At 45.1% G+C, this 26823-nt stretch overlaps 1 protein-coding gene across 1 annotated transcript in view; it reads right to left on the reverse strand.

Annotated features, from left to right (window-relative positions):
• Positions 1-5205: 5205 nt before the first annotated feature.
• The window catches only part of JAG1 (jagged 1), a gene marked incomplete at its 5' end in the record, with an annotated part of 35865 nt that continues 14247 nt past the window's right edge, over positions 5206-26823 (reverse strand). The window contains 23 exon segments of the mRNA XM_010138426.1: positions 5206-6789; positions 7383-7533; positions 7858-7989; positions 8329-8565; positions 8648-8757; positions 9003-9116; positions 9922-10007; positions 10129-10156; positions 10667-10783; positions 10908-11021; positions 11132-11245; positions 11872-11985; positions 12482-12646; positions 13143-13293; positions 13793-13966; positions 14485-14531; positions 14927-15040; positions 15862-15975; positions 16516-16629; positions 17009-17128; positions 17427-17557; positions 21423-21483; positions 22462-22716. Of these exon segments, the coding sequence (XP_010136728.1) occupies positions 6332-6789; positions 7383-7533; positions 7858-7989; positions 8329-8565; positions 8648-8757; positions 9003-9116; positions 9922-10007; positions 10129-10156; positions 10667-10783; positions 10908-11021; positions 11132-11245; positions 11872-11985; positions 12482-12646; positions 13143-13293; positions 13793-13966; positions 14485-14531; positions 14927-15040; positions 15862-15975; positions 16516-16629; positions 17009-17128; positions 17427-17557; positions 21423-21483; positions 22462-22716 (3221 nt within the window).

Below are 26823 nucleotides of genomic sequence, written 5' to 3' on the forward strand. Positions count from 1 at the left end.
CCGTGTTTTTCAAAAAGTGTCTTCCAAACCCAGCCACTGTGGGCTGGCTGGTGCTGAATGGCTCATCTGGCTGGTCTGCTCTGTGCTGTTTGCTGGTAGCGGACCAGTCCTATCCGGCCAAACACTTCCTTGTGAGCGCAGACCATCGTTGCCATTATTCTTTACATCAAAGTGGTTAGAAATATTTGTTTAGTGAACTTTTTGTGTTCAAACACACATCAAACGCTAAACCAGCCTTTTACATATTTACTTACAGAGAGGAAACGGGCTGGTGTCGCATCTCCCTTGCCCACTGTTGACCGGGAGGAAGGTTTTAGCTATTGCAGGAGTTATTTGGCGTCATAAGCTTTGTGCTAGTCCTGATACCATCTGTCACGTTGTCACTGCACGCCAGGGCTGAGCGTGTCAGTCCGTGTGTTACTGCAGTTGTGGAGCTGTGTTTCTGTGCCACGCTTGGCCTGAGCCATGTTTCTGCTCTGGAAAGCAGGAAGAGGAACATTTTAAGAAGCAGGACCTTTCCTTGTGCAGCAGGTGCAGACTGAGGAAGGTGCTAAGTACCCTTCTGAAGGCGTTTATTTTGTCAGTGTGAACTCCCCTCCCTCTCACCGCTCTGCCTGTGGGTCCCAGACGGTGTGTTAGGAGTAGTCACCTCCTTGCCTAGATCAGTGTCCAGCGAAAGGCTTCAAGCTGTGTGAAACCACCCCAATACAGGTTTGGGCCAAGAGAGTTAATAGTATCGAGACTCTCTCAGCCGGCAGCGGGAAGTGTGGGCTGGCCTCAGAAATTAGCTGTAATAAAAGGCACTCCTCACTTCTTTGCTTTCTGCTCTTTTCTTCTCTAATAAGCACTAACGAGCACCCCAAACCCCATGTGAATGAGACGTGGGGTGGGGGAAGAGCAGCTCATGGAGCCTTTCATCAAAGGGATATCAAAGCGTTTGCAGCTGAACCTGGGAGGGGTGGGAATATGCTTGTCTTGAGAGCTGGGGCAGGACGGAGAGTGAGCAGTTTCTTCAAGGTAAAGCAAGGAACTCACACTGCAAATTCTTTCATCAGTGGGATCAAGAGTTTTTGAATGCAGTTCTCCAATTTTGTTCACTTTTTCTCCTCTAGATAATCCAGATGGAACATGGTCGTGCACGGCCTTGTCCTTTCCGCAGTGGCAGCAGGGTGACGTTTTCAGATGGGGACTGTTTGTTTGGTGTCAGCTTACGCTGAGAAGTCGTAAGAGAGGTGTGGAGATGAGGTAGCGTCACAGGGCGTTTCAGCTGCAACCCAGAAAACATCCAGGGAATTAACCTTCCAACACCCTCCCTCCTTCCCCATCCATGCAAATTACTCCAGAGCAGGGAATTTCTGTGAGAGCTGACAGGGGACCTGTTTTGAATGAGAAGTTCACTGCTTTGCTCCTGTCTGTCCAAGAGAAATCCTTCAGTAGAGCTGAGCCAGCAGTAGGAATTGGTAATCGAGCTCTGTAACTGCTTTATTTGCTGCCTTATTAATTATCTTTATTTATGCATCAGATCTTTAAAGAAAAGTGTCCTGAGCCATAATTCTAGAGATGCACATGCCCCTTTTTAATATTAATGTGATCTCACAGCACCAGATTGAAAAGCATAGAGGTTTATATCCCCACCCTGCAGAGAATTTGCACATCACAGAGCAGGCGCTCACTGAGGATCGGGGCTGGGACTCCAGTCTGACGCCCTGTCTGATACCGCATCGCTGCGCTGCTGCCCCAGCGCTAGGCTGAGCTGTCTGCCGAACCTCTGTCCGCTGCCCAACACACCACAGAGGACCTTCACCCCCTTCCTCCTCCTCCTTACCCCCAGAAAAGGGAATTAATCGTCGCGCAAGCCGGCTCTGTGCGCACTGGTGAGCACTGGTCATGGTGGCTGCTGCTGTTTGTTAACACTGAAAAAGGAAGTTGACAGATTCTTTAATATGCTTAAATATTCTTGCTCCTTTTAGAAGGGGAGGGGGAGCTTGCGCAATCACTTCCATCTTCTGGGGAGGAAAAGGCTGAATTGGGTACTTCCCTTGTCAGAACTTCCCCTCTCTGCATACGCCAATAAACCCGTCCAGCCTCTGCCTTGTGACTCGGTCCGGAGGGGCTCTGCAAACGGCGAGGGTGGGGTCTGGGCCCTGGGCGCTGGCTTCAGCCCCACGGCTGGAGTAAGGAGAGCGTAACATTTGCTGTCTTGGCAGAGAGCTGGTTATTAACATCATTAACTCTTGCCGTGCCGGTGTTTTCAGCTGGTGTAAGAACGAGAGCTGTTTCTGTGGAGAGGAAAACGCCTTCATCAGCGAAAATGCTTGAGGATGCTCGGCTCACGTTTAGGTCCTGAGCTGGTTGCTGTTGCGCAGTGGCGAGGCCTGAGCTGCACCAGTGCGGGCTGGCTGTCGTTTGCTCCTGTTGGGGCTGCAGAAAGAGCCCTTCCCAAGGCTGGCTTTCCCCAGTGACGTGAACATACTGGTGTTACTGCTGCGGTAACGTGCATGCTCAGCACCTTTGTGCCGGTTACTGCGGCATGAGACGGGCCCTTTCCGTGCGGAGGTGCAGAGCTTTGATGTGGAACCAAACCCAGGGCGGGCAGGTTCGATGAGCTGTCGGCAGGGCAAGGCTGAGCTGCGGTAACGTGCACGCTCAGCACCTTTGTGCCGGTTACTGCGGCATGAGACGGGCCCTTTCCGTGCGGAGGTGCAGAGCTTTGATGTGGAACCAAACCCAGGGCGGGCAGGTTCGATGAGCTGTCGGCAGGGCAAGGCTGAGGGTACGAAGAGGAGTCATTTTATTATTGTTGTGTTTAAAGCCCCTACGTTTAATCGGCAGCTCAGGAAGCACATGCACATTTCCCACTTCTCAGCTGAATAAGGATCCAGAGAACAAACACACACGAGCAGCGGGAAACTTCTCCTGACTAAACAGAGTGTCTCTTCCCAGAGTAGTAAACTGGGAACTGGCAAAGTATAACAACTTCCACAAAAAGAAACGTGCCTCAGTATTCTACTGGGAAAGCCTTAAACTTTGTGGTTCTGTTTATTTTCATGACTAGGGAGAAGATGCCATATACCAGCCCCCAGGCTGGGGGTGGTTCCGGCCTTTGGAAGCCTGGTTTCGTGTTACATTCACCAGTGTAGATATTTTGAAGCTACCACTGAGATATGAGGATATAATTTAAAAATATCATTATAGCAGTTTCACAGACTTCTCTTTCTTCCCTCCCCCTGTACAACTGGTGTGGCTCTAATTTTATAATGTATGAGTTAGTTAGAGATGAAATGAGTTACATGGGAAAATGGATTGTGCATGGGGAGCCTGTGCAGTCCCAGCACCTCTGCATGGTCACGACAGCCCTTTGTAGCACAGGAAGGGCTGGAAATAAATCAATGAATACAGCACTCGGGGCTGATGAATTTTGAAGCTTGAGGGACCCAGGTTTTGCTCTACACCGAGTCTTCAGCGAGCTAAACCACTTTGTCCCTGATTAAACGATGAGGTCTGTAACCTCGGTGGGGTTCGAGGTGGCCTGTCAACAACTCCATGGTCCCCAGACTAGCAAAAGCCCAGTTTACTTTTTTTTTCTTTTTGCTTTCTGGAAGACATGCAGATTTATTCCTACAAGTTCAGGTATAAATGTTTCAGGCAGTTGGTTCCTGCGTTACTGCATTCAAGTCCTACATTAGCAGCAGCCCTCAGGAGGATGGTTAATTCAGCACAAAGCTCTTTGCTGCTGAGGGAGGGGGAAGATGCTGTTTTGTTTAGTGCCCTTATTGCACATTGTGTAAGTCAGGGAACAGAGAGAGATAAATACTCGTGGGATTTGTTTGTGAAGGAATTATTGCAGTGGTCAGAAGCAGCGAATGTTGTTGACTTCCCCCTCAGCAGGCAGTAACTGGTGGTTCTCCAGTATGAAGTTATGTGGCATGTGATTGTGATGAGTAAGAGCAGGACCACGTTCCATGCAGCAACAAGTCAGAAACCCCCTTTTAAAGTGAGTTTGAAATAAAAAGTAACACTGCATAGTTTTTATCATTTTTTTTAAGACAGCTGTAACGAAGGTACAGAACAGAGTATGCCTTGCTAGCAGATTTTTCAACCGCTCACATCGCAGTAATAAAGTGATCTGTGTTTACTACACCCACAACACGAAGGCCCAACACCTTAGGTTTAAGCTCCAGCAGGAGCCTGACCCTATTTTCTATTATTTTCCCACTGTTGATTGTTCCTCCTGTGGAAGGAACCTCACCAAAGTAAGCCTGCAGCTTCATCAGGGAATCGTGCCACAGTAAGAGCGGGCTCTGAGACAGCTACCCACCACTTCCCACCCCCAGCTGCAGTAGTCAAGCACTAAAAGCCGCTGTGTTGAATAGTTCAAGAGTTTATTTTATGCTTTACAAAGCACGTTTTGCCCATCGGAGATCAGTCTGATCTGTGGCTCCTTTCCCACCCAGGTCAGCAGTTTGGATCTTGCCTAGCTACTCTCATTCGGTTACTATCGGTGGTAGCTCATTGGTGCAGGCAGAATAAACGTGTTGCACAATTCCAGTCACATCATCCTCCTCCTCTTAAAAGTACACAGAGGTACATGAGCTGAAAGACATTGAGAACAAGGGCCACACTGCTTTCAACCCCCTTCGGTCTGATTCAGAGCCAGAGGGGAACGGGGTGTCATCTAACAAAAAACTGACTCCACCAGCATCAGAGGCAGGTCTTGGAAACGTAAACCGGCACCTGCTGCTGGTTCTGTGCGGGAACGAGTCGGGAGTGGCTCCAAGCTCAATAATCTCCACGCTCTTTCATGTTTTCATACAAAAAATTTAATAAATATTACTTTTCAAGATTTATTGCCAGGAACAACACATCAAAGATGCATTTTCATATAACACTAATATCACAATACAAGGTATCTTCATGATCTCGATGGTTAGCCACCGAGATGACTATGGTTATAAGCCTTTTGATCTTCAACGTCGTAATAGCACTTTGATTTCCTCACTTGTTAAGGCGGGCAGTGTAATCTATGGCAAACCTACACAGTGATCTTACTGGACATTCTACTGTTCAAGTATCCAACAACTAGCTTATTAGAATACTCCCTAAATGCAGTAGATTACAAAAAAAGTCAAATCTACAAGTGGTTCAGTATTACATATTCATGGTGAGAAAAAAAATTAGAATTTACAAAGTAAGATTGCTGTGTTTCCAACTTCACACGCTAATTGGATATTTTAATTACATGCAACCACTCACATTTCATCTACAGAAAGTCCTAGCTCAGTTTTGTTCCCTTAAACTGCTTCTTAGCAGATTCTCTGCCTGTCACTCGTTTTTTTTCAAGTCTAAAGCAGCAAAAAAAAATTTCTAGTCTAATTCTCTAAACTGCCTCAGTCAGTACTTACAAATAGTCTTAAAGTGATGATACTATGGAAGGTGTTTCAAACGTTTGACATGGTACAAAACCCAGCGTCGAGGCGCGAGAGCCCGTCCTAGTAAAAATAAACTATTTCGGAACACCTTAGTTTTGGCATATAGGCAACACGTAACAAGGAAATAAATTCAAAATAGAGAAGCCACAAGCTTACGATGCTATCAAAAACCTTCAACTCTAAACACATACATATAAATAAAAAGGAATGATATTTTAAGGCTCTTGATTATTAAGTTAATAAATCAAATATACACAGTGATTAATAAAAAAAGAATTATTTACATATCTATACAAACTTCTATTTTTGACACATTTTTCCTCTTTAAATTCTTCATTTACCAGCAACTGCTGACAAGTTTCCCCCCACCCGCCCCCAACAAAAATACAATAAAAAAATAAATAATAAACTTATTTGTGATAGTTGCTGTGGTTCCGAGCTGCAAAGGCACTTTCAAATACAGAACTAGTTGTACGTCACCATAAAACCAATATACAAAAAACTCAAATTCAATAAATATAAATAAAATGTATTCTTCTAAAGAAACTGTAGAAATCGGGACATCTGGCAGAAAAAAAAAATAGAATGACCTCTAAGGAGGAGCGTAAGGCTACGTGAGACCTTGTGGAACGTTTCCGTGATGGATGAGCTACAGCCGAGTTTCCAGGAGGGCACTTTTGACTAGTTTTGCATAGATGTGAAATGCAGCACTTGGTTTTCCAGCCAACCACAGCAACTACCATTGCCAGTGTAAGCCAGCTTGTCAAAACTTAAATTAACACAGGGATTCTAAGTAAATAATAGCCTTAGACTCAAATATTACACAACAGTTTAAGAACTACAAGCTCTGGAGTGCCTTGAGAGCGATACTCAAAGGCCCTGCCCGGCAGCCCCGCCGTCTGCTATACGATGTACTCCATCCGGTTGAGGCTTTGTGCGCTTTCCAAGTCTCTGTTGTCCTGTTTATTTGTCCAGTTCGGGTGTTTGGTAGGAGTGCTGTTGGGGGGCTTCTCCTCTCTGTCTACCAAAGTGTACGCTGGCTGCTTGGCAAACCGGGCCTTCTGCTGATGTTTGTCCATGTCGTCTTCCTCCACCTCGGAGTTGTGTGTCCTTATTTTGGCGATTTTGGAGTTTTTGTTCTCATAGTCTTTAATTGGGACAGTATTTGCTCCGTGTTTCTCAATGGGGTTTTTGATCTGGTTCAGCTGCTCCCTCACGTTGTTGGTGGTGTTGTCGTCAGATGCCGTGTGGGAGTGGCTGCTCTGCTTTCTGCGCTTTCGGATACACCAGTAAAAAACAGTGACCAGGCAGCAGATCCAGGCTACCGTTAGGACCGAGCTCAGTAGCGGCACCAAGAAATCTGGAAGAGATACGAGACCGGTTAACCCAGCTGCAAACCAAGCATCCCACTCCAGGCTCTGTACTAAGAGAACAAAGCTCGGTTCTTGCACCTTAGTTTTCCTCTGGGGTCCAGACAGCGACATAGTTGTGGCTTTTTCAGACTGCGGGGTGTGTAACGCGAGTTTAGGACCCAGGAGCACTGTCTGACAGCCCTTCCCTGCACGCACAGAGCCCCTCACCGCTGGCAGGAGTCACGCTGGCTTCGTGACACTGCTCTGCTGCAGCTCCTGGCTCAGGGGAACCACCTCAGCCCTGAGGGCAGCTGGCCCCGCATCCACTACCGTCCCTTCTCTCCCCACCGGTGGCTGTCAGCGAGGTGGGGGTGCGTGCCTGTGCTACTGGGAAAGCTCCTAACGGGCACTTCCAACAGGATTTAAGTCATCTCCCTGGACAGCAGTGGCATCGCCAGGTAAACACGTGGTCAACCCAGGGCCAAGAGGCAGATTATCAGCTCTCTACAGATGTCAGAAGGGAGAAAAGCTTCACCCGCCTCTGGCGGGCTGTTCCAGTTGTGGCAAGTGCACAAGTTCTGGGAGTCGAGGAAGAGCTCACCTGTTTTGTTCTTAACTGGTCGCCGCTGTACTCTGACTTCCGCCACTGCCGCGATCAGCGTGTTGTTACCATCGCGCTTACTGACGAGGTCAATAATCTTATCTGTGATGTCTTTGATGGGGTTTTCATCTTCCCCACTGTCTTCTGCAGACTACAGAAGAAGTTGCACAATTAACACCAAACGCCAGAGCAGACACGTGGGCAACCGGCTGTTTACCAACGTTTGCAATCACTTTTAATACTTAAAAAACCCCACAGAAAAAAGAAAGAGCCCAGCTGTGGGCGGAAGCAGAATGCAGAATTTTTGTCCCCATTTTTAAAATGATGGCCAAAACCCCTCAAAAGCAGCACCTGAGACAGTAGAACAGAAATGTTGTGCTACACCCCCCTTGCTCTCCCAATTCCAGTTGCCAGCAGGTGGAACATATCCAAGCAATTAACTTAAGACATTTAAAAATATTCCAGGAATACTTACAATAGCAACATGGATTTCGTTATTTGCCAAGTGTGAGGGCTCGCAGGTGATGTAGATGGAATATTCAACAGAAACGTTCTTCAGAATGTTCAGATTCCTCAGTTCGCTGCAGATGTGCTCTGTGGTGAGTCCCTGGAGGAAACAAAAAGGGTGTTGGGGATTTTAAAGAGAGATGTGCATGGAACACAGAAGTATAAGTAGTGGTTTGGGTTTTTTTGGTGATGTTTTTTTTTTTTTCCCCCCCCTGAAGTAAGAGTTCAGGTGAAAAGGAGGCGGAATTCCCTCCAAACCAGCTTTTGTTCTTCCCTGGCCTCAAAAGCATTGAGGTATTCACCCTCTGTACTTTCTGTTTTCTTTGATAACAAAGGAGCATCAGCTTTGGCTGTACTTTTATTAGTCAAAAAAGCCATTTCAAGCTCTGGGAAGCAAACACACGTGCCACAGCATGGTGAGCTGTGTTCTGCGACTCACCGGTGCCATCAGCTCTTTATTAAAGGTAAAGGTGATGTTGGCACAGTTGTCTTGGTAGTAAGAGTCCGAACTGCATTTGGTCTTCACCGGCTGTTGGTTCGAAGGCCAACATTCACCCACCGCAGCACAAGGGTGAGTGAAGCAGTGGTCTTCTCTAACGGGAACACAGGCGTGCCCAGCTGGGCATTCGTTATGACCTTTGGCATGTATGACGCAAGGGCGAGGACCACACCAAACCTGGAGGAGAATGAATACCAGTAAGTAACCGCTGGTGACAGGACAGACGGAGAGCGTAACCCAAAAGACAGCCCAGCAGTACCTTGGAACAGGTGACTTTTCCATTCAAACACTGACAGGTGTTGCAGTCATCATCCCACTTTGCCCCGTCCGGCATCACTCGAACGCTGGTAATGCAAGGCCTTCCTGTAACTGGAGAGAGAGCGAACAGAATTGGCTACTTAAAATAGGAAAAAAAAAAATTTAAAAACACCCCACCCCTTTCCTAAGTTCATCTAAACTTATCCCTAAGTTTGCTTCTTCAGTGAAGAAAGATACTTGCTTTAGACCAACAACAGATGACCCCCCCCAAACCCCTCTACGACCACAGACCTGTTGACGTGCAATCACACAGACCTGGCTACAGGCGCTGTGACCAGCTATAGCATCTGCCATACCTTCTTGGCATCCTGGACCACTACGGCCCGGGGGGCAAATGCAGCGGTACCCGTTAATTTCGTCTACACAGGTAGCTCCAAAGGCACAGGGTGAAGACTGGCATTCGTTGATATCTACGAGGGTAGGAGAGGAAACAAAATGAAGTTACAGTATCCTTTTATTTTGTCAGAAAAAACTGACCACAGATTTGCCGACTGTAGCTTTATGTCATATTCTAGTGTCCGCCCAGAGGTGGATCCATATTAGCAGCACCGGTATAATCTCAGAGCCAGTTCTTTGAAGTTTCTGCTGAGTGCCGCTAACAAAGATCAAAACCCGACCCCTATGGCTGCAGGAGCTTTTCAAGGGCAAGGACACATTCCTTCTCAGAGACACACTTCCTCTCCTCTGACAGACTCCAGTGTTGTCCCCCTACTAAACTCTTCAACTGGTGACCATGTAAAACCCCTTCCCAGTTGTAGCACTGCTAGGAAGTGTCTGTTGCCGTGGCTGTTATTAAAATCCGTGTCAGTGTTCTCCCTCCTGTAATTATTATTAAATTACAGGGAAGTGCATACATCACCTCAGGGCCTGTAGGTGGGTTATTAATTGACAAGGTTTTTGGCTGGCACGCTTTCCTCTCAAGCAGGAATCTGCACCTCACAAACACTTTCTAACTGGGCCCACGACCTTGAGGGCACTTTGCCCACTCAGCTGAACCAAGAGGTTTCTGCTCCAGCTGAGTGGGCCTGAAGATTTCTTTCATTTTCAGTGCAGTTCCGGCTCTCCTCACATCCACTACAGATCTGGGTACGGCTACAGAAGACACAGGACATCTATCATTGATCTGATCTACCACTTAACTCAATTAAGATGATTGTCTCTCAACGAGATTCAAGTGAGACAAAAATCAGAGTGAGGTGCAATTGAAACACTTACTGATCCTGCAGTCAGGACCTGCAAAGCCTGGAGCGCACTCACAGCGGTACCAGTTGTCTCCATCCACGCAAGTGCCACTATTGTAACTAAAAAGAAAAATCATTTTTATATATATATATATTAAAAAACTGTTACAGGTAACAAGAATCTAGAACGTTAACACAACCAAAGAAGCAACGGAGGGAAGATTAAACATGTTAAACTTACCAAGGGTGAGGACTGCAGTCGTTGGTGTCTGCAAAGCAAAGGCAGACAACGTTAAACACGCAGACTTTGGGTAGTACAACTCTACTGTCAGTAAAGAAGGATCAAACTTCCCCCAATGCCCAAGTTGTTACACTTAGCTCAACTTCAACAAAAATACGCTGAAATTCTCTACTAAATTGATTCCAGGCTTCTACCGCAAAATTTGTTAACTACATTGTGGAACACATGTACACAGGAAGAGAGCCCTGTAAAGGGGGGAAAAAAAAAAAAAAGTGGAAGCAGACAGAGCTGCTCGTCGAAAAAGAATGCGGGAGAAAACAAGACAACATCTGTCTCCACTTAGCTCATTTGCAACTTTCTCATGCCCAGGTCAAGGCTCCATCACATAAAGTCATTAAAAACAAAGATTCAGGTGATGCTAAAGCCTACATCAAACAAGCTTTCCCTTCTGGTTTCAATCTTGACTCCAAGGGTGACAGGATGAGCTCATGTTCTCATTGCGCACCGCTCTGGAAAAGTTCAAGCGGAGACGACTTACTCTGAGCACACGTGGGTCCTTCCCAGCCCTCCTTGCAGACGCAGGTGAAAGAATCCCCGCTGACTACACAGGTACCACCGTTGTGACAGGGGTTTGGCAGGCAGCTGCTGTTCCTTGCTGTAACAGAAACACGATTTGCCGCTGAGTTGTTAGAAAGCCGTCAGAACGGAGCCAAGAGGAAAAACTGAGGTCACAGCTTGAGTGCTGCATCTGCTTCCTGGTGATTACGCAGGGTATTTACCTATGTTACAAGTGGCTCCTTCCCATCCTGCAGGACACATGCACTTGAAAGTGTCCCCCTCGTCATAACACGTTCCTCCGTTGTTGCACGTTGCCTCATCGCACTGGCTGTCACCTGCGAAGAACCCAAACCACCCTTAATATCAAGGCTTTCCTCATGCAACGCAACAAGTTTGAGCAGCCCAACAGAGCACGCCTGGTATGTTTTGGAAATGCTGAACTTACGGGAGTGGCAAGTTTTTCCTTTCCACCCATTTTTACATTCACAGAAGAAGTCGTTGACCAAGTCTCGGCAAGTTCCTCCATTGTGGCAAGGGTTTTTACTGCAGTCATTAATATCTAGAAACGTTGAGGAGAGAAATCAAGCTGAGCAGTGTTGACAGAATTGACGACCACTTGATGCGTGAAAGGTGCACGTCCCATCCCCGATTCAGGCCTGTGCTTCAATCATGGATTAAACACTGAGGACAGTATTTTTAAAGCTTTAAGCACTGTCACAGAGATGAAGAATATCCCACCACATTCCCTAACTAACCCTAACTTTGTTATCTCGTTTCAGTAAACAAGAAGTGAAAAGGCCTGTTACATAAACCTGTCAGTCAGGGGTGGGAGCGGAGTGCTCTCTCCTCCTCAGCTCCCGCGCCTGACAAAACAGGTATCTGCAGATACACCGTTCCTGAAATGGTGTGCACCAGTGCTGAGGTGTCCTTAAGAACCTCGTCCAAAGGGGAGGGCAGACAACTGAACAGCAGCAGAGCCAGGTTCTACTCCCAGTCCAGCTCTGTAACTTGGGTTTATTTCTGATACAAAAGCTTGGGATTTAGTAGAAAAAAAGAAGAGGACACTTTGTCCTCTGTAGCCTTTAGAGCGCAGTTCATGTTGAATGGTCACGATAGGCTTAAAGACAGCACCAGCCATTCCTTCCTGATGTTTTCCAAGAGTTCTCTCAAGAACGGATAACTTACTTGATTCACAATATGTTCCTTCCCATCCATCGCTACAAATACATTTGTAGGAGTTGATGCCGTCGATACAAGTGCCACCATTTTTACAGGGGCTGCTCTCGCAGTCATTAATATCTGCAACAGTTCGGATAAGAGGGAAGAGTTAAAAACAAAATCAAACCAGAAGTAGAGCTACTAGAAGTCACCTTACTGCAGACTATTTTTTGCTACTCCATTTCTTAGCCCCTTTTGAGAAGGGGCGTTATAAGCAAGATAAGAAATAGCTGAAAAACTGCACAAAGTGATGAGCCTCAGCAGTTACTATTAAAAACAAAACCAAAAAATCAGTCCTTAAGATCCACGTTAAACCCCACTATTAACTACCTCAGACCTTGTATACATAAGGTTTTCAAAAACATACAACTCGAGGCCAGGAGGTTCATTACTGTGAACTTTCCCCAAGGCCCAGCAAATTCCAATCTGCCTCGCCCAAGCTGGATATGAAAACTTAAAGCAGTTCCAAGGTTCACTGTGTTACAAGAAGGAACCCTTAAAGCAGTCTGGGAGGAAAGGATGGAATCTTTTCCAAACAGAGTAGAGGGTGGTACAATATTCTCCTCTGAGTTCTTACTCTCATGACAGTAGGTGCCAGTGAATCCTTTGTTGCATTCACAGGTGAATTTTCCCCCTGCTTGGCTCTTGCATTTCCCATGAGGACCACAGACATTTGAAGAAATGTAACGAACCCCTTCCGGTGTGCTGTTAGAAGCCACTGCCACGGTACAGCTGTCAATTACTGCAGACAAAGACAGACCTGTGTGAGGACGGCCCATTCTGACCGGTTTCCGAAGCTAACATTTTCACTTCCAGTGATGGATGTTTAAAAGACATTACGTATCAGAGAATCACAGAACCATTGAGGTTGGAAGAGACCTTTGAGTCCAACCGTAAACAAATGCACTCGCTGCTTTAAAATGAAAGAACTATACCAACTGTTCGTGCACACGATAACCACAGCATCTTATCTGAAGATTGCTGGACCACGTCCGTGGCCTGGAATGAATTCAGCAGAGCAGGCCATTCGCTGCATGTGTTTTCTGTCCACGTTGACATACCACTGTCATTCAGCTCATTGGTATTTACAAACACCACTCATCTTCTCATACAAAGAGATGAATTTCTACAAAAGCTCCTCCAGTGACTACACTCTTGTTGCTGCACGATGGCTCCAGCCAGGGGAGGAGCAGAAACTGTTCCCAACCATTCCCATTACCCTGCGAGGGCACACAAACCTTCACACGGAGTGGTGCGGCAGTGGTCCTTCAGGTGGGAGCAGTTCTTCCCTTCATAGTCTTCAGGGCAGTTACAGAAATAGTCCATGGCAAGATTGAAGCACTGGGCACCGTTCTGGCAGGGATTTGGCTCACAATAATCTATGTCCAGCTGCAAGTAGTGCAGAGAGAAGAAAGGGAAGTAGAAAGCGGGGGGAAGCAGGGGAGGGAAGGCTGAGTGAAACCGAAGTTTTATCAGAGGTTTCCCTCACTACGACAGGCAGACATTGTGGAATCTGACCTTTATCTGCTGCCTCAATGAATTGTTCATAACGCACAGAGTTTAGTGAGACTTGCAACGATTTCAGCAGACAGTGCTCTTGATCTTAAACAGCCACTGAGAGTTAATAGTTAGCGCGACACAAAAACCTGCCGTGCGAACACTTGCAGTCTGCTTAACAAAAAGCATCCTCAGCCGCCCGTCAGGGGCTTTTGTTGGTTTCTTTTTTCCCCAATATATATTAATCAAGCTCTTTCTTGGCAGACCGACAGCGATATCAAGTACAACTTTATAGTATGGTTCACTGGGTGCAAGGCATTCCATGTACAGATCCAGAGTGCTGCTAGGAACGCCACCGGCTGAGGGCCTGCCTTTCAGCCATGCTTCTTACCTGACAGAGGTTTCCTGAGAAACCAGCGGGACACAGACATTGGAATCCATTGATTTCATCCTGGCAGTGACCCCCATTCATGCAAGGGTTACTCGCACATTCATTGATGTCTTTCTCACAGTGATCTCCTGCATAGCCAGGTGAACAGATACACCGATAACCATTAACCAAGTCCTGGGAAGGAACGAGAAAGTTTAGAGTTAAGGGTTTTTTTCCTCCCTCTAGATATAATCTTATTAAAGAAAAACAAAAAAAAAGACAGTCAAAAAGAAAAGTGATAGATCCTTTTACTATCTCCAAACAAGGCAAGAATATTTAGGGTAGGAAAAAATGAATACATGCACAAACACACCAGTACCGTCTTGCGTTCTTAATTGCCAGGCAGGATACATTAATCTGCATTTTGAAGGGGAGTATCTGTATGTACAGTAGGTGGTTTGCACAACAACCAGCCCATCCACGCTGGTGACACCAGCAGTGAAAGGTGGTCATTTACTGCAGCTGTACTTTTTGCCCTTGCAGTTCTACAGACATATCTGGACATGCTGTAGCACGACACAGGGCCCCCTCTCCTCAACTCAAAGACAGGAGAATTTATACCAGCTAATCGCTATTTTCTGCACTACAGACTCAAATGTTTCAGTTACTGTTGCAAGCCTCAGGGAAACCAAAATGAAACAAGAATGGCTTACCCGACAGGATCCTCCATTCTGACATTGTCCACGACAGTCGTTAATATCTGTAATAAAATCAGCACGGTTAGAAGACAAAAATGTATTCACACTAGATAAAGAGCTCAAGTTTCTCTAAAACTGCAGCTAGATAAAGCTTTTGTCAAGTTTCCTGCATGCCTTCCTCGAGATAAGGTTATTATAATGGGTGGGAACCTCGCGTGATTCTTCTTCTAGAGGCAGTGGAACTTCACATCATTGTTTTGGTCACTTTATCAGAATATAGCTGTGTTATGGACTAATGAGTTTGATAAAATTGTGTATTTTCATCCCACACCAACTGCTCCCTTTCTAAAAACATCGCAGGCTGCGGCTCTGCCTGATGCTTAAATCAGAGCTCAGGATTCAGTGGCAGATACCCACACGACTGGCTTTTAATAAACCCAAGGCTACAGACACTTACTTATATCACAGTTGTGGCCAGTCCAGCCAGTAATGCAGTCACAATAGTAGCTGCCAATCAGGTTCCTGCAGGAGTTGGCATTGACACAGGGTTTGCCCTCACATTCATTCGCATCTGAAAAAACAATGTGAATGGCCAAATGCAGGGCTTGTAGGGCAGGGGGCAGAGAGGCAAAGCCTACAGCCGGTTTTCACAGCGAGAACCAGCAGCTCATTCAGCCCTAGGAGGAACTTGTAACATACAGCGTGGATTAGCGTGACTTGAACAAACAAAAGTCAATCACACATCAGTCTCTCAAGTCTCTTTCAATTTTTCTGCAATTAGAACATACAGGCTACGCTAATTATTTGATAATTACCCAGCCACTCATTAGGAGCAACTTCTCCTCCCCCACACATCTCAACTGAGCCTTTTGAAGGAGGAGTGCTGCAGCCTGGTCACTGGGATTAGTGTGTTGTGTAAAGAATGCAGACAGCTCATTCTTCATGAGATCATCCACATTTTGGAACCCAGCTGTGAACTCCTTGGTCTGGAGGAGTTGACATGGCTGAAGAGATAGAGCAACTTTCTCACAGGCTGAAGGAAGAAATACTTGTGGGGGTGGGACTGGAAGGCACACACATGCACCCTCGCCATTTCGTTTATGGTTTAAAGTATGTCTCTTTGGCTTGGTTAACTATTTCCTTCAACTGCCAGCAGGCATCAGCAAAACGATGCCAGAAGGAAGCCATCCTATGCTTTGAGACTCTCCCAGACCCCAGTCCTGCAAATGCCGACACTTAATATTCTCAGTGTGACAGAGTATGTCCCCAGGCTTCAGAACTGTAAACGTGTGTAACAAAGGGCACGACTGCCCCTGCCTGCTGGGCTACGATCCCTCTCGCATTCATCTGCCCCCAAGAGAAACACTGGTTGAAGAGAAAAGCAGTTCTCACCTAGCTGGCACGTTTTGCCAGTCCACTGAGGTGGGCAAATACACTTAAATCCATCAACTAGATCTTGGCAAGTTCCTCCATGACCACAGGGATTTGGAGAACAGTCATCGATATCTGTAATGCAGAGTAAGGAGAGGCTCAGCTCTGCCGCAGAACAGGCAACGTCAGTGACAGAGAACGCTGATAAATGGTTGCTGCTACTAGGATTTGCCCTGGGGAATGGGAAGACAACAGGACTTCTGCCTGGAATGCCTAGGTCTACTCCAATTTCAGCAAAAGCCTTCTTTAAAAATACTAGTAGTGCAAAAGGGAGTTCAAAGCACAGGGGAAGTGGTTTACACCTGTGACCTTTTTGCACGCGGAAGTCAGATTTTGATCCAGCAAGTCTCTCAAAACAGTATTTTAAACAACTTGCTGGAATGCTACAAAAATTCTGCATTCTGCTTCTTTCAAGAAGCTGCTGGCCATTCTGGCATTTAACAAAAACATTGGTACAAGCACAGGGGAAGAGTGCGGTGGCGTAACTAGCTGCCAGGAACCAAGGCTGACGCTGGGAAAGGTTAAGCAGGCTGCCCCGCGAGCTTATGGGGGATTAGACAGACTGCTCGAAAGAGTAAACTAGCGCATTTTTAATACAATTTTGAAAGGACTCACTATCAGTGCAAGTTGCTCCTGCCCAGCCAGGCGCACACACACATTCGAATCCCGTAGGCGTCTCTAAGCAGCTTCCTCCATTGTGGCAAGGATCAGAGAGTCAGGCGTGCTCCGCTGCATGAGACAGGAGAACGTCGCGGTAGGGACTACAGCAGTATCACCAGCAGCCCACCCCTGCTCCCTGCACACGCCTCTAGACACACCATCATTCCCGCTGATGTACGGCACTCCTGAGAGCTTCGAATCAAGCAGCTACTGGCCAGCAGGAAATCCTCCTCCCTGCTATGGTCGTCCCCACACTGACTGTTTTGAGTCACAGCCAGACAAGGAACCTTATAGTGAGGAGAAGGCTGATGTTCAGAGATACCAACTGTTCATGCTTCATCATGAACAAGCAAGTCTGGATCTTTGTACCTAGCCCTGACTTCATAATTAATATTAGAAACTGACTTTTCCCCAGTCTTGTAAAACAGCGGCTGCACCCAACACTTACCGATTTCACAGTTCTGTCCTGAGTAGCCCTCAGGGCAGGAACATTGGTATTTATCGGGGCCAGTGTTGCTGCATGTACCACCATTCAAACAGGGTGGGTGGGTTCCACAGTAGTTCAGATCTGCAAGAGATGAGCATTAAAGCCATGGCTGGAAAAGAACAGAACCATCACCACGTGCACGCCTTGTTCTATCGTTCTAGAGCCTTTACAGAATACATCCACACATGAGAAGGACAGGACAGGGAAAAATTAAGGACAGGCTACCAATGCCAGAACAGCAGCAGAGACAAGAGGCTGAAGGACCAAAAACCTCCCACCATGTTTCAGGAGGCTCCCTCGCTCAGTATGTTCTCCTAGCTAAGTCCACCGGTGTCACCGTTCAAGTGTTACACTTGGCTGTCCGCTAAGATTAGCATACCTTTGTCGCAGAGCTGACCACCCCAGTTGGTTTCACAGAGGCATTGCCATGGTTCAGTGCAAGTGCCATGGACACATCCTGGGTGTGGAATGCACTTATCACAGTACTGGCCTTGCCATCCATACTGACACCTTGTTTAAAAAAGAAAAAAAAAAAAATCAGAACAGGGAAACAACCCAAAACCCCATTAGAATTGCTCTGTGTAGATGTGAGCGTGGAACTCCAAAGCTTGGAAGGAGGCTGGGGAGGTGGGGGAGAAGAGCAGGATGAGGGGAGAGGAGAAGCTATTCAGGGTTTGTTTGGTGGTTTCTTGTAAACAAACATTTTAGTAGTTTTGCCAAGGTCTCTGTAGCCAGCCTCCTGACAAAAGAATAACTGTTCTGAGAGAACCAGCATGAGGCCACTCAGCACAATAATACTCTTTTGGAGCCTCATACAAACGTGGCAGAGAGGGTGGGTGTGCACTACAAATCAATCTCTGGACTTTGACAGGGTGCTTTATAAATTGAGATGGGGGGGAGAAAGTCAGAGGGAACAATAGTTATCCAGCGATCCTCATGAATACAAGGTTCCAGGCATTTCAGCCGTGCTGGGTTTGCAGGAAGACAAGCAAAACCATAAACACCAACTCTGAGCTCTTGGCAAGGCAGCAGCAAAGCATTACTAGTTCTCTGCTCTATTGGAAGTTAACCTTGTTCTGAACTAGAAGACACACAGCAAGTACAGACTGGAGACGAGAGAACAGAGCACACATCAGGATTTTACAGGTGTTCAAAGAAGATCAGTTGTCAGTGTATTTCAGAGTTTGATTTATGCTAACGTCTTTTCAGGGAATAACTAAAACATACCCAATTCTGAGAAACTTTAATTTCATGTCTGGAGAAGAATTTATTATTATTTAAATTGTTTATTACCTCTATCAATGAGCTACCTGAATTCTGTACTTAAAAGATGTTCTTTTTAAGGAAAGAGCCCTTAAGGGAAAGCGCCTTTTGGCTTTCATTTAGTTCTCGCTAGCCAGACGAAAGATTCTTCAAATTAAAGTAGATCTATAGATAGAAACAAGGGAAACAAGCTGAAGATGAAAAGCGAGGGTTTCTTGAGGTGCTGTATTTCATTAACAGGTCCTGAGAGTAATTGATTAGCAGCAATTATGCACTAAGCTGTCACTAAATTATGAAAACAAACCTCATCTGTACAGAAGTCAGCTAAGCTTTCTATTTAGAAAACCCCCCACCATTCTTCTGCTGGCAACTTCTTCTCATGGGAAAAAGCGCAAAGGATCTACCCATTGGGTAATCACACACAGCCAGTGCCGAGTCTGACTTCCCTTTCAAAAATCTCAGGTGACAAACGGCATCCCAATGAACTTCTTTTTAACAGCTATTTCAATATCAACCTATTCCAAGGCAATGAAAAATTCTTAGTTTGTGGGTTAAAAAAAAAAAAAGTCCAACTCGTGTCTGTGTGTACAAGGAACTTGAAAGAAAACCAGATCAGGAGAAACAACCTCTCAAGTAGCTCTTGGAAAATCCTTCTATATAAGGAATATAATAAGAATGCACAAAGATCAAAATTTAGGAACATACCCTTTTAATTTGTATTCCGTTCAAAGCAACCTGCCTGTGAGCTTAAACACAAGCAAAACTAAGGGACCCCACCTCCAAAAACAGGTATCCAAATCGAGAATTTTACTCCTTTCTGCCAAATCAAAGGGACAGTTGTTTTGTTTGCTTTAAAGCAAGTGTAAAGAGAAACAAGTAATTAAAAAAATATCACCACAGAGGGAAAAAAAGCCATGAGCTTTAGAGCCAAAGATACGACTTCCTTCAAACATCCAGTTCAAATTGTGACAAAACTGGATAAGGCTATGGGCACTTAAAAAAATTAGATATAGATTCCACAAACAGATGCATGGTGCTAATTCCTGTTTAATAACATGTATGAAGCAGCTTCTCATGAGAAATTCGAAGTTAACTTTCCTTGTCTGGTGATTCATGAGTAAATATGGTTTTGTTGGCTGGCTTACATTAAAGAAAGTGACTCGCACCAAGAGGGAAAAGGGTATTTTAAGAATGTTTGCAAATTATCTATTGTCCCAAACCCAGAGCAGTTTCTGCTGGGATGTTATTTTTAAACTCTGCTGCATTTGTAACATACAGGCTATATGACTCATCAAAACTTAAAAGAAAATAAAATCTTGTTTCTGTGTTCGCTTTAAAGATATTGGTCTAACTTGGCAAGCAGAAGTTATCTGAAAGCACCAGAAGGGCAGCATTGTTTCAAGACTATGCAAATCAAGTGTGGGAAAGTTGCACCTTAAGTAAATAAGGGCACTAGTGCATGTCTGGGCAGTGAGTGGGAGGTAAGAGACTTAGAAAGAGAAAGGAAAGAAAAAAAAATTCTGGAAACAAAGCCTGTTGTTCTGACTAGGAGACAGCAACCCCTACAAGGCATGTTTATTCTGATGACAGAAGCACAAATCACCGGTAGCCTTGACTGATACGCTCCTCTCACCATCTGGCCTCCGATACTTCCTACTTACTTGGTTGGCTTTTTTTTTCCTTTTTTTAATTTAGAAAATATTTAGATTTGGTGTTCTAGGGGTTAACCAGCTTATATCAGTGCTGCTAAACGTTAACATCGACAGTCCATCCTGTGCCTTGACTTTCACTTTGCCATGCCTCCCCTGGAGGATGCAAAGTTTCTGCCTACCTTCCTTTCAGAGCATGCCTTGATTTTTTGTTTTTGAAGCATAGGTTACAGGGGCAGAGAGAAAGAATGAACCACCGTGACTCTCTAGGCAGACTCCTTATATAATGCAGCCTGTCAAAACAAGAATGAAACCTGGGGTTTCTAACTACAGCTTAATCTGGAAAGAGAAGCAGTCTGCTTCATGCAAAAGTTTCCAGCAACAGACTCCACCAATATGTTTGTTAGACAGAAAAATCACTTTCTGTTCCTTCAGACTTCCGAGTTTCATTCACGGACACCCAAGCTTCACTTTTAACCCTTCCCATACGGGATAAGTATCAACATTTTGTAAGCTCAGATGCCCTCAGTTCCCTATTGCACGTAAACAATATGATAAAGGGTTACACGAAGCAACTTCCAACCAGTTTGTTGATAAAGATTCTTCACATTTAATATCCATTAACCCTCTGTTAGAGTAAGGGAGAAAACGTCCCTGCACTGTAAATATATACTGTATAGTTTGAGGCATTCCAAGTATTTAATTGTTGGGTTGTGGATAAACCCTGCTTTTCATTGTCTCCTTGCCAGGACAGAATGGACTTCAAAGCACAGGAGCAAAATTCTGCATTCATCAGAGCCTACTGACAAGATTTCATCCCAGCTATTAACCTCTCAGCACTCGGAGCAGCCTCACAATGGTAAAGGAACCGAGAGATTTAACTAATCCCATTCTAAAGAATGCTTGACTTTTGCCTACTGATGGAAGAAACCAGGGGGCGGGAGGGAGGAAGGGGGAAGCAGTGAAAGGGAGAAGAGGAGAGAAAAGCCACGCCGTACTTCAACCTGGTAGTTGGAAAAGCCCTATTAATCAGGCTGTTGGGGAAAAAAAAAAAACACCACAAAAAAAACATACCCACAAAACATTTCCACTATTTATGCAGGAACAATTAGAATAGGGTGTTTGGGGAAAAAAAAAAAACACCACAAAAAAAACATACCCACAAAACATTTCCACTATTTATGCAGGAACAATTAGTTAGTGCTCATTAAGCAGCATTCACACGATTTATCCCATACCCCCCTCCCCACCAGTGCCACCATTTCACAAACCAAGAACTTCTTAAAATTATCAGTGCATTAAAAGCCTGCCCCCCACATTATCCTGGGCAAGTCAGCATGAATAATGTGCCTCGGTTAAAAACAGGACTCCCAAAACACTCTCCCTGATTCTATTGTGTTTAGCATCACTTGTTCAGTTATTTGGGGGCTGAAGGGAAACAATTAGAGAGATGGAGCATTTACCTGCACTCTCCTGGAATTGTGCAAGAACCATGCTTGGGGCTACATCCCTGACGACAAATAGCTGTTAAAACAAAAAAGAAGAGCATCAGCACACTGCCAGCTTTCTGCACCTTCACACTCGTGGGAATGTTTTAATCTCTAACCGGCACTGTAATCCTAATAAATCCAATTTTTTAACAAGTCTCTCCTATCAAGTCTACTGGAAGGAAAACCTAGGTAGGTGGCCCCCTGTGACAGGAAATCTATCTTAGCTCTGCAGAGAAATCGTACTTAATGCTGTTCAAAGAGCCGTTTCTATGCAGGAGAAACCATCTCCCCTCAGCAATCTCAAGTCACTTCTAGTCTACAGGTTTCCTTTCTCTGTCTTTTGCAGGTGAACTGGCCTTACATCTAATTCAAAGCAACTTTTAACTACTCTGGATTTACTTTCGAGGCATATCTCTGAACAGACAGGATATTAAGATGAGCGTCAATTCAAATGGCTGGTAAGCTCAGTCAGCAAGACACGCTGATAGTCTGTTCCTTCTCGGAGTCCTGCTTTCTCCCTCTGAAATTGCCTAGAAGTTGCCATTCCCTAATAAATATGTTAAACATCATCTCAGGTAGAACAAACAGCCTGGAACTTTTCAAACACCAAAGCTTTACATTTGCCAGGTCAGCTCTAAAACAAGTCTCTCCTTCCTGCTTGTCTTGAAGTTCTGCACCAAAGGGGAAATCCTTTTTGAAGTCAGCAGCAGAACTCCCATTGAAGTCAATGGGCTGGGTTTTCTTCCTAAGGGCAAAGATGTGGATAATCAGAGAAAGAACACCACATCTGCTAAGTGCCCAGTACTTGCCAGACCTCTCCACGATTTTAAAACAAGGCAGAAACTAGTCCTCTCATGCCCATAGTTCGCTGTGTACAGAGTTAGTTGCTGTACCATCAGTCCTTAACCCTGTTGTCTGCACAAACTGGCCACTGAATTGCAACCTGGATACGATGCACTCAAATCCTATCCAAGCCCACTGCTCATCTGGGGACCGAGCACTTGTCACAAACCTTTGTTGCATTCTGGTCCCATCCAGCCTTCCAAGCAGGTTTTGTTGCCATTCTGGTCACACGTATGGTGAGTGAAGAAGTCATCTCTTGGTCGACAGAACTTGTTGCAGCCAAAGCCATAGTAATGTTCTGCACAAGTCACACGGATTTGATACTCAAAGTGGGCAACTCCTGCGTTGTGTTTCAAAGTCTGCCACTGACGGCTGGGATTGATCATGCCAGAGTGGGATGCCTTCTCAATAATGCGATCGGGATCTAGGAGACAGAAGAGAGATCAGAGTTAAAACTTCATTTAGGCATCATCGCCTCCCACATCACAGCTCTCTGGCTTTGCAGGCAAGACGCTCTGAGGCAGCCACTTGGTTTTATTAATTTTCCGTTCTGGAGAGTAAGATAAGGCTGCCCTGAAGCTACAAACCATTAACTGAAACACGCACACAGCATTATCAAACTGAACAAAGCTTGAAATCAAAAGGGACTGCCAGGTTACTGACAATCACTGATCTCTTTTGCAGTGTAAGGACATCCAATAAGCATCATACAGTCTACGATTAAATAAAATTCAGCTGCTTTTACTTTTAGCTCCAATAGATGGGCACATAATGTGGTTTTCCAGGCTTCTCCTTTAACAGTATTAGTTGTTTTCATAAATACTTCCATCAAAAATCACACTACAACAGCTTAATAAAGCAATGTCTACAAACTGAACATAAGCACCACAAAAGGTCTGCAACATTCTGGGACCCCGGTGTAAACACTAAATTGAAAACTAGCAACTCTGGCATTCACACAACATCAGCGATCTCACCAGGTTCTGGCTGAGGAACGCTGTGGACGTTCTCTCTTGAGATATTAGCTCACACTAAAAATTCAAGACTACCAGAGCCTGAAGTAGAGAACTCAATTTACTGCCTATATGTGCTATGGATCCCCCTTCTCTCTACAGAGCATTTCAAAATTTAGACTTTGTACTTGACATTTAGTTTCAGGAAAAGTCTTCTGGCTTTTAAAGTCCTACAACTGTCTAAATTATGGGTTGAAATAATATTTCACATTAACTCAGAACATTGTATATATCTGTGGTATTTCACTTTGTAGTTCAGGTCTTGTGACTTAAATGATCTGACACGGCCTTATGACCTGCTGCTAGCAAGCACTTGACTGCCGAGTGAAAGTTTATCATAAAACAGCCAAAATATCTTTGCAGACATAGTACAAAACCAAAAGGAAGTACCGGGCTACACTGTTCTGTATAGGGGAGCATAATCCAGCGAGAGACGGATTTTAGGTAGAAGGGCAGTTTGCCAGTGATGTGTTAGAAAGCAGCGCGTGAAGTACTGGCACGTCTGAGTGTTAAGAATTAAAACATACTGATGTTCAGCTTGTTCTTCCAACAATTACAAAAGGAAGTTTAAGGATTTTACATAAGGCAGTGCTGAGGAATAATGAAGTGGCTACATGAAGCTTAAGATGACAAACGGGCAGTTTTTCATCTAAAATACTTCTAGATGTATTGCTAGGGATCTTTGATTTATCGCTTTCAAAAAGAACTTCCAAGCAGGCTCCTTAAGCCTCAGAGAGCCACTGTCAATTCACCACCACATCCTGCCTGCTTGTCTGCAAGTCCCGAGTCCAGTCAAAGCACCTGCTGCTGCACAGGAGTGTCCGTACACAGACACTGGAAGCATTTACCCATTTTGAGGGGTATTCTTGGCTTGAGACTACAGCATTAAGTGTTTATAGTGTGAAATTAAGGGCGACAACTTATTCACCTTCTGGTATTTCTGGTTCTATAATATTTTCCATTTAAATCAGTTTTTATTATTCACTGGCACTAAGCCCCCAACCCCACATCTATGGGCAAGACTTTCAAATGCACACGGGCCTTTATTAATTTAAATGCCATTCACAAGTCATGCAGATGCCTAAGGACTTTTCCATACTGGTACATCCAGAGCAATATCATGTCCTGTGCTGTGCAGGTGTAAGGCTCTTAGATCTCATCAACAAGATTACTGACTAATTCTAAGAGGTACTTAAGCAGATGCATATCTATTCGCCTTGAATGGGGCTAGTCAAGCGATTATAGTTGCACTCATGCGTGCTGGAGATGGCTTTGCTGCACTTGCCAAGATTACGCCCCGATCTACAGCACAGTTGGAAAGCAAATGCGTTTCCCCAAATACCGAGGCTGGGCATAAAGACATCCTGTTTCTTGCAAGTAAAACAACTCTATCCTTTTCTGCTGTAAGTGGCAGAAGAAAAGGGGAATGGCACTCCATTTAGTTTTGCAAACCACCCCTCTCTCCACACACACATACTCTCTCACTTTTCCAGTCTTTTCCTGTTCCCCATTGGGAACATACCACTGACAGCTATTTTGGTCCTTGGCACCACAAAAACAGTTGCCTTGGAAAAGCTCTTTCCTCTTGCCTCTGCTCTATCATTCTTCCCTATCTGCCAGCTCATTAGGAAGCACGTCCTTGCTCTGTGCCTACATCATCTCACTCCAGCCACCAGCTCTTTTGGGCCCTTAACCCCACACACTGAACTCAAGTGGAAACATCCTTATTAGTCCACTGGTCTTGTCTCTCCACACACACACACTCTCTCGCTTTTCCAGTCTTTTCCTGTTCCCCATTGGGAACATACCACTGACAGCTATTTTGGTCCTTGGCACCACAAAAACAGTTGCCTTGGAAAAGCTCTTTCCTCTTGCCTCTGCTCTATCATTCTTCCCTATCTGCCAGCTCATTAGGAAGCACGTCCTTGCTCTGTGCCTACATCATCTCACTCCAGCCACCAGCTCTTTTGGGCCCTTAACCCCACACACTGAACTCAAGTGGAAACATCCTTATTAGTCCACTGGTCTTTACTTTTTTTAAGGGCCCAGATGAAAACCAGCTGTGATTTCACTCTGGATCATGGCTAAAATGCCTTTCATTTGATACATATTATAAAGCTACCACCACAGCCTCACAGACTTGAGATCCCTTTCCATTAGCCTTCACCCACTGTTTTCACAATGAAGTATTGGCAAGTTCCTTCTTGTACAAAAATTTCTCCGCCCTTCCCTATTCCCACCTGTCAGAATACTCTTACACAAGCATGCTGACCCAGACTGCAGGGAAGGCGTTGCAACAGCTCTTCCATTCTCAGCCCGCACCAACAATACTTTGAGTTTTATAGTAAGCAATCCCAAAGCAGCAGACTGGTTAAATAAAAAGCAGCAGTCAGCCAGGCTTGAGAGAAAGCAATCTTCCTAACTCCCCTGGCATCACCCAACTCAAAATCCCATGCTTTGATAGACAGGTTAGGGGAAACATTAACCAGTTAGGAACTGATGAAGAGGAAGAAGAGAAGCTTTCTGTACATCTTCGGCTTCCACTCTGCACTTCGCTGTCAGGGAGCCTGTTGGTTTCATTCACGTTTTGTGCCTACACTTCAAAGCTATTCATCTGACTTTATAGTCAGTGGGCAACTCTACCAGAGGTTTTAGGCACAGGGAAATTAGCTATTTTGACTGCCCACCTTTGCTTTTTAGTGGTCCGATTTCTGGGAATTATAACTACCCATCATCAGGAAGCAAGCAACAACAACAACAAAAAAAGCCCATGGTCCTCTAAGCAGTTTGGGTGGTCAAGGACACCACGGTTATTTTTGAAAGTCTTTGTTTGAGACAACTTCCAGCTATGGCTTGGTTTACATTGTGCTGAAGTCTCTTGTGCCCGACTGGAATTCACATGCAACCGATACCAGTAATTTACAATAGCTCTTTGACATAGTTTGAGATGCAATGTCAGCCCCATTAGCTTTATGTATGAAGCGACAGTAGCAAGATGGCATCTAGACAAGAATCAGAGTAAGAAAACCATTTAAGTTCAATCTTGGCTCCAACAAAGCACTATTCTCATCAACTTCAACAGGGCCAGAATTTAACTGCAAGCCGCTCTTGGAAGTGAGACAAGAGAGAGTATGTGGTAAAGGGAACGTAGGAGGAGTGGAATGTAGAGGGGGGAAGGAAGCATCCACTCTAGGATCTCCTAATGACTGCTCTGATCAGAAGATGCTAGAACTATTGAAGAGTTACACAAAGCCTACTAAACCCACTTTGAGAGCTTACACGGTGTCCTTACAATTCAGTGGTAATGAGGGTAAAAGAAAATCCTGGACATCAAAAAATACTCATCACTTTACAGGGTGACAATTGTTTAGTTCTAATGATTTCCTTAACCAGCTGTTCAAGACTTAATCTTCATCTATGGGAAAGCTGACTAAGCAAAGCAATGCCATACAAAAGGAAAAGTTTTGTGCAGTCTAGTGACTAAGTGACCTACAGATGGATGTGCGACAGCAAAGCTA

This window comes from Buceros rhinoceros, unplaced genomic scaffold, assembly GCF_000710305.1.
Source record: "Buceros rhinoceros silvestris isolate BGI_N320 unplaced genomic scaffold, ASM71030v1 scaffold17710, whole genome shotgun sequence".
Taxonomy (NCBI): Eukaryota; Metazoa; Chordata; class Aves; order Bucerotiformes; family Bucerotidae; genus Buceros; species Buceros rhinoceros.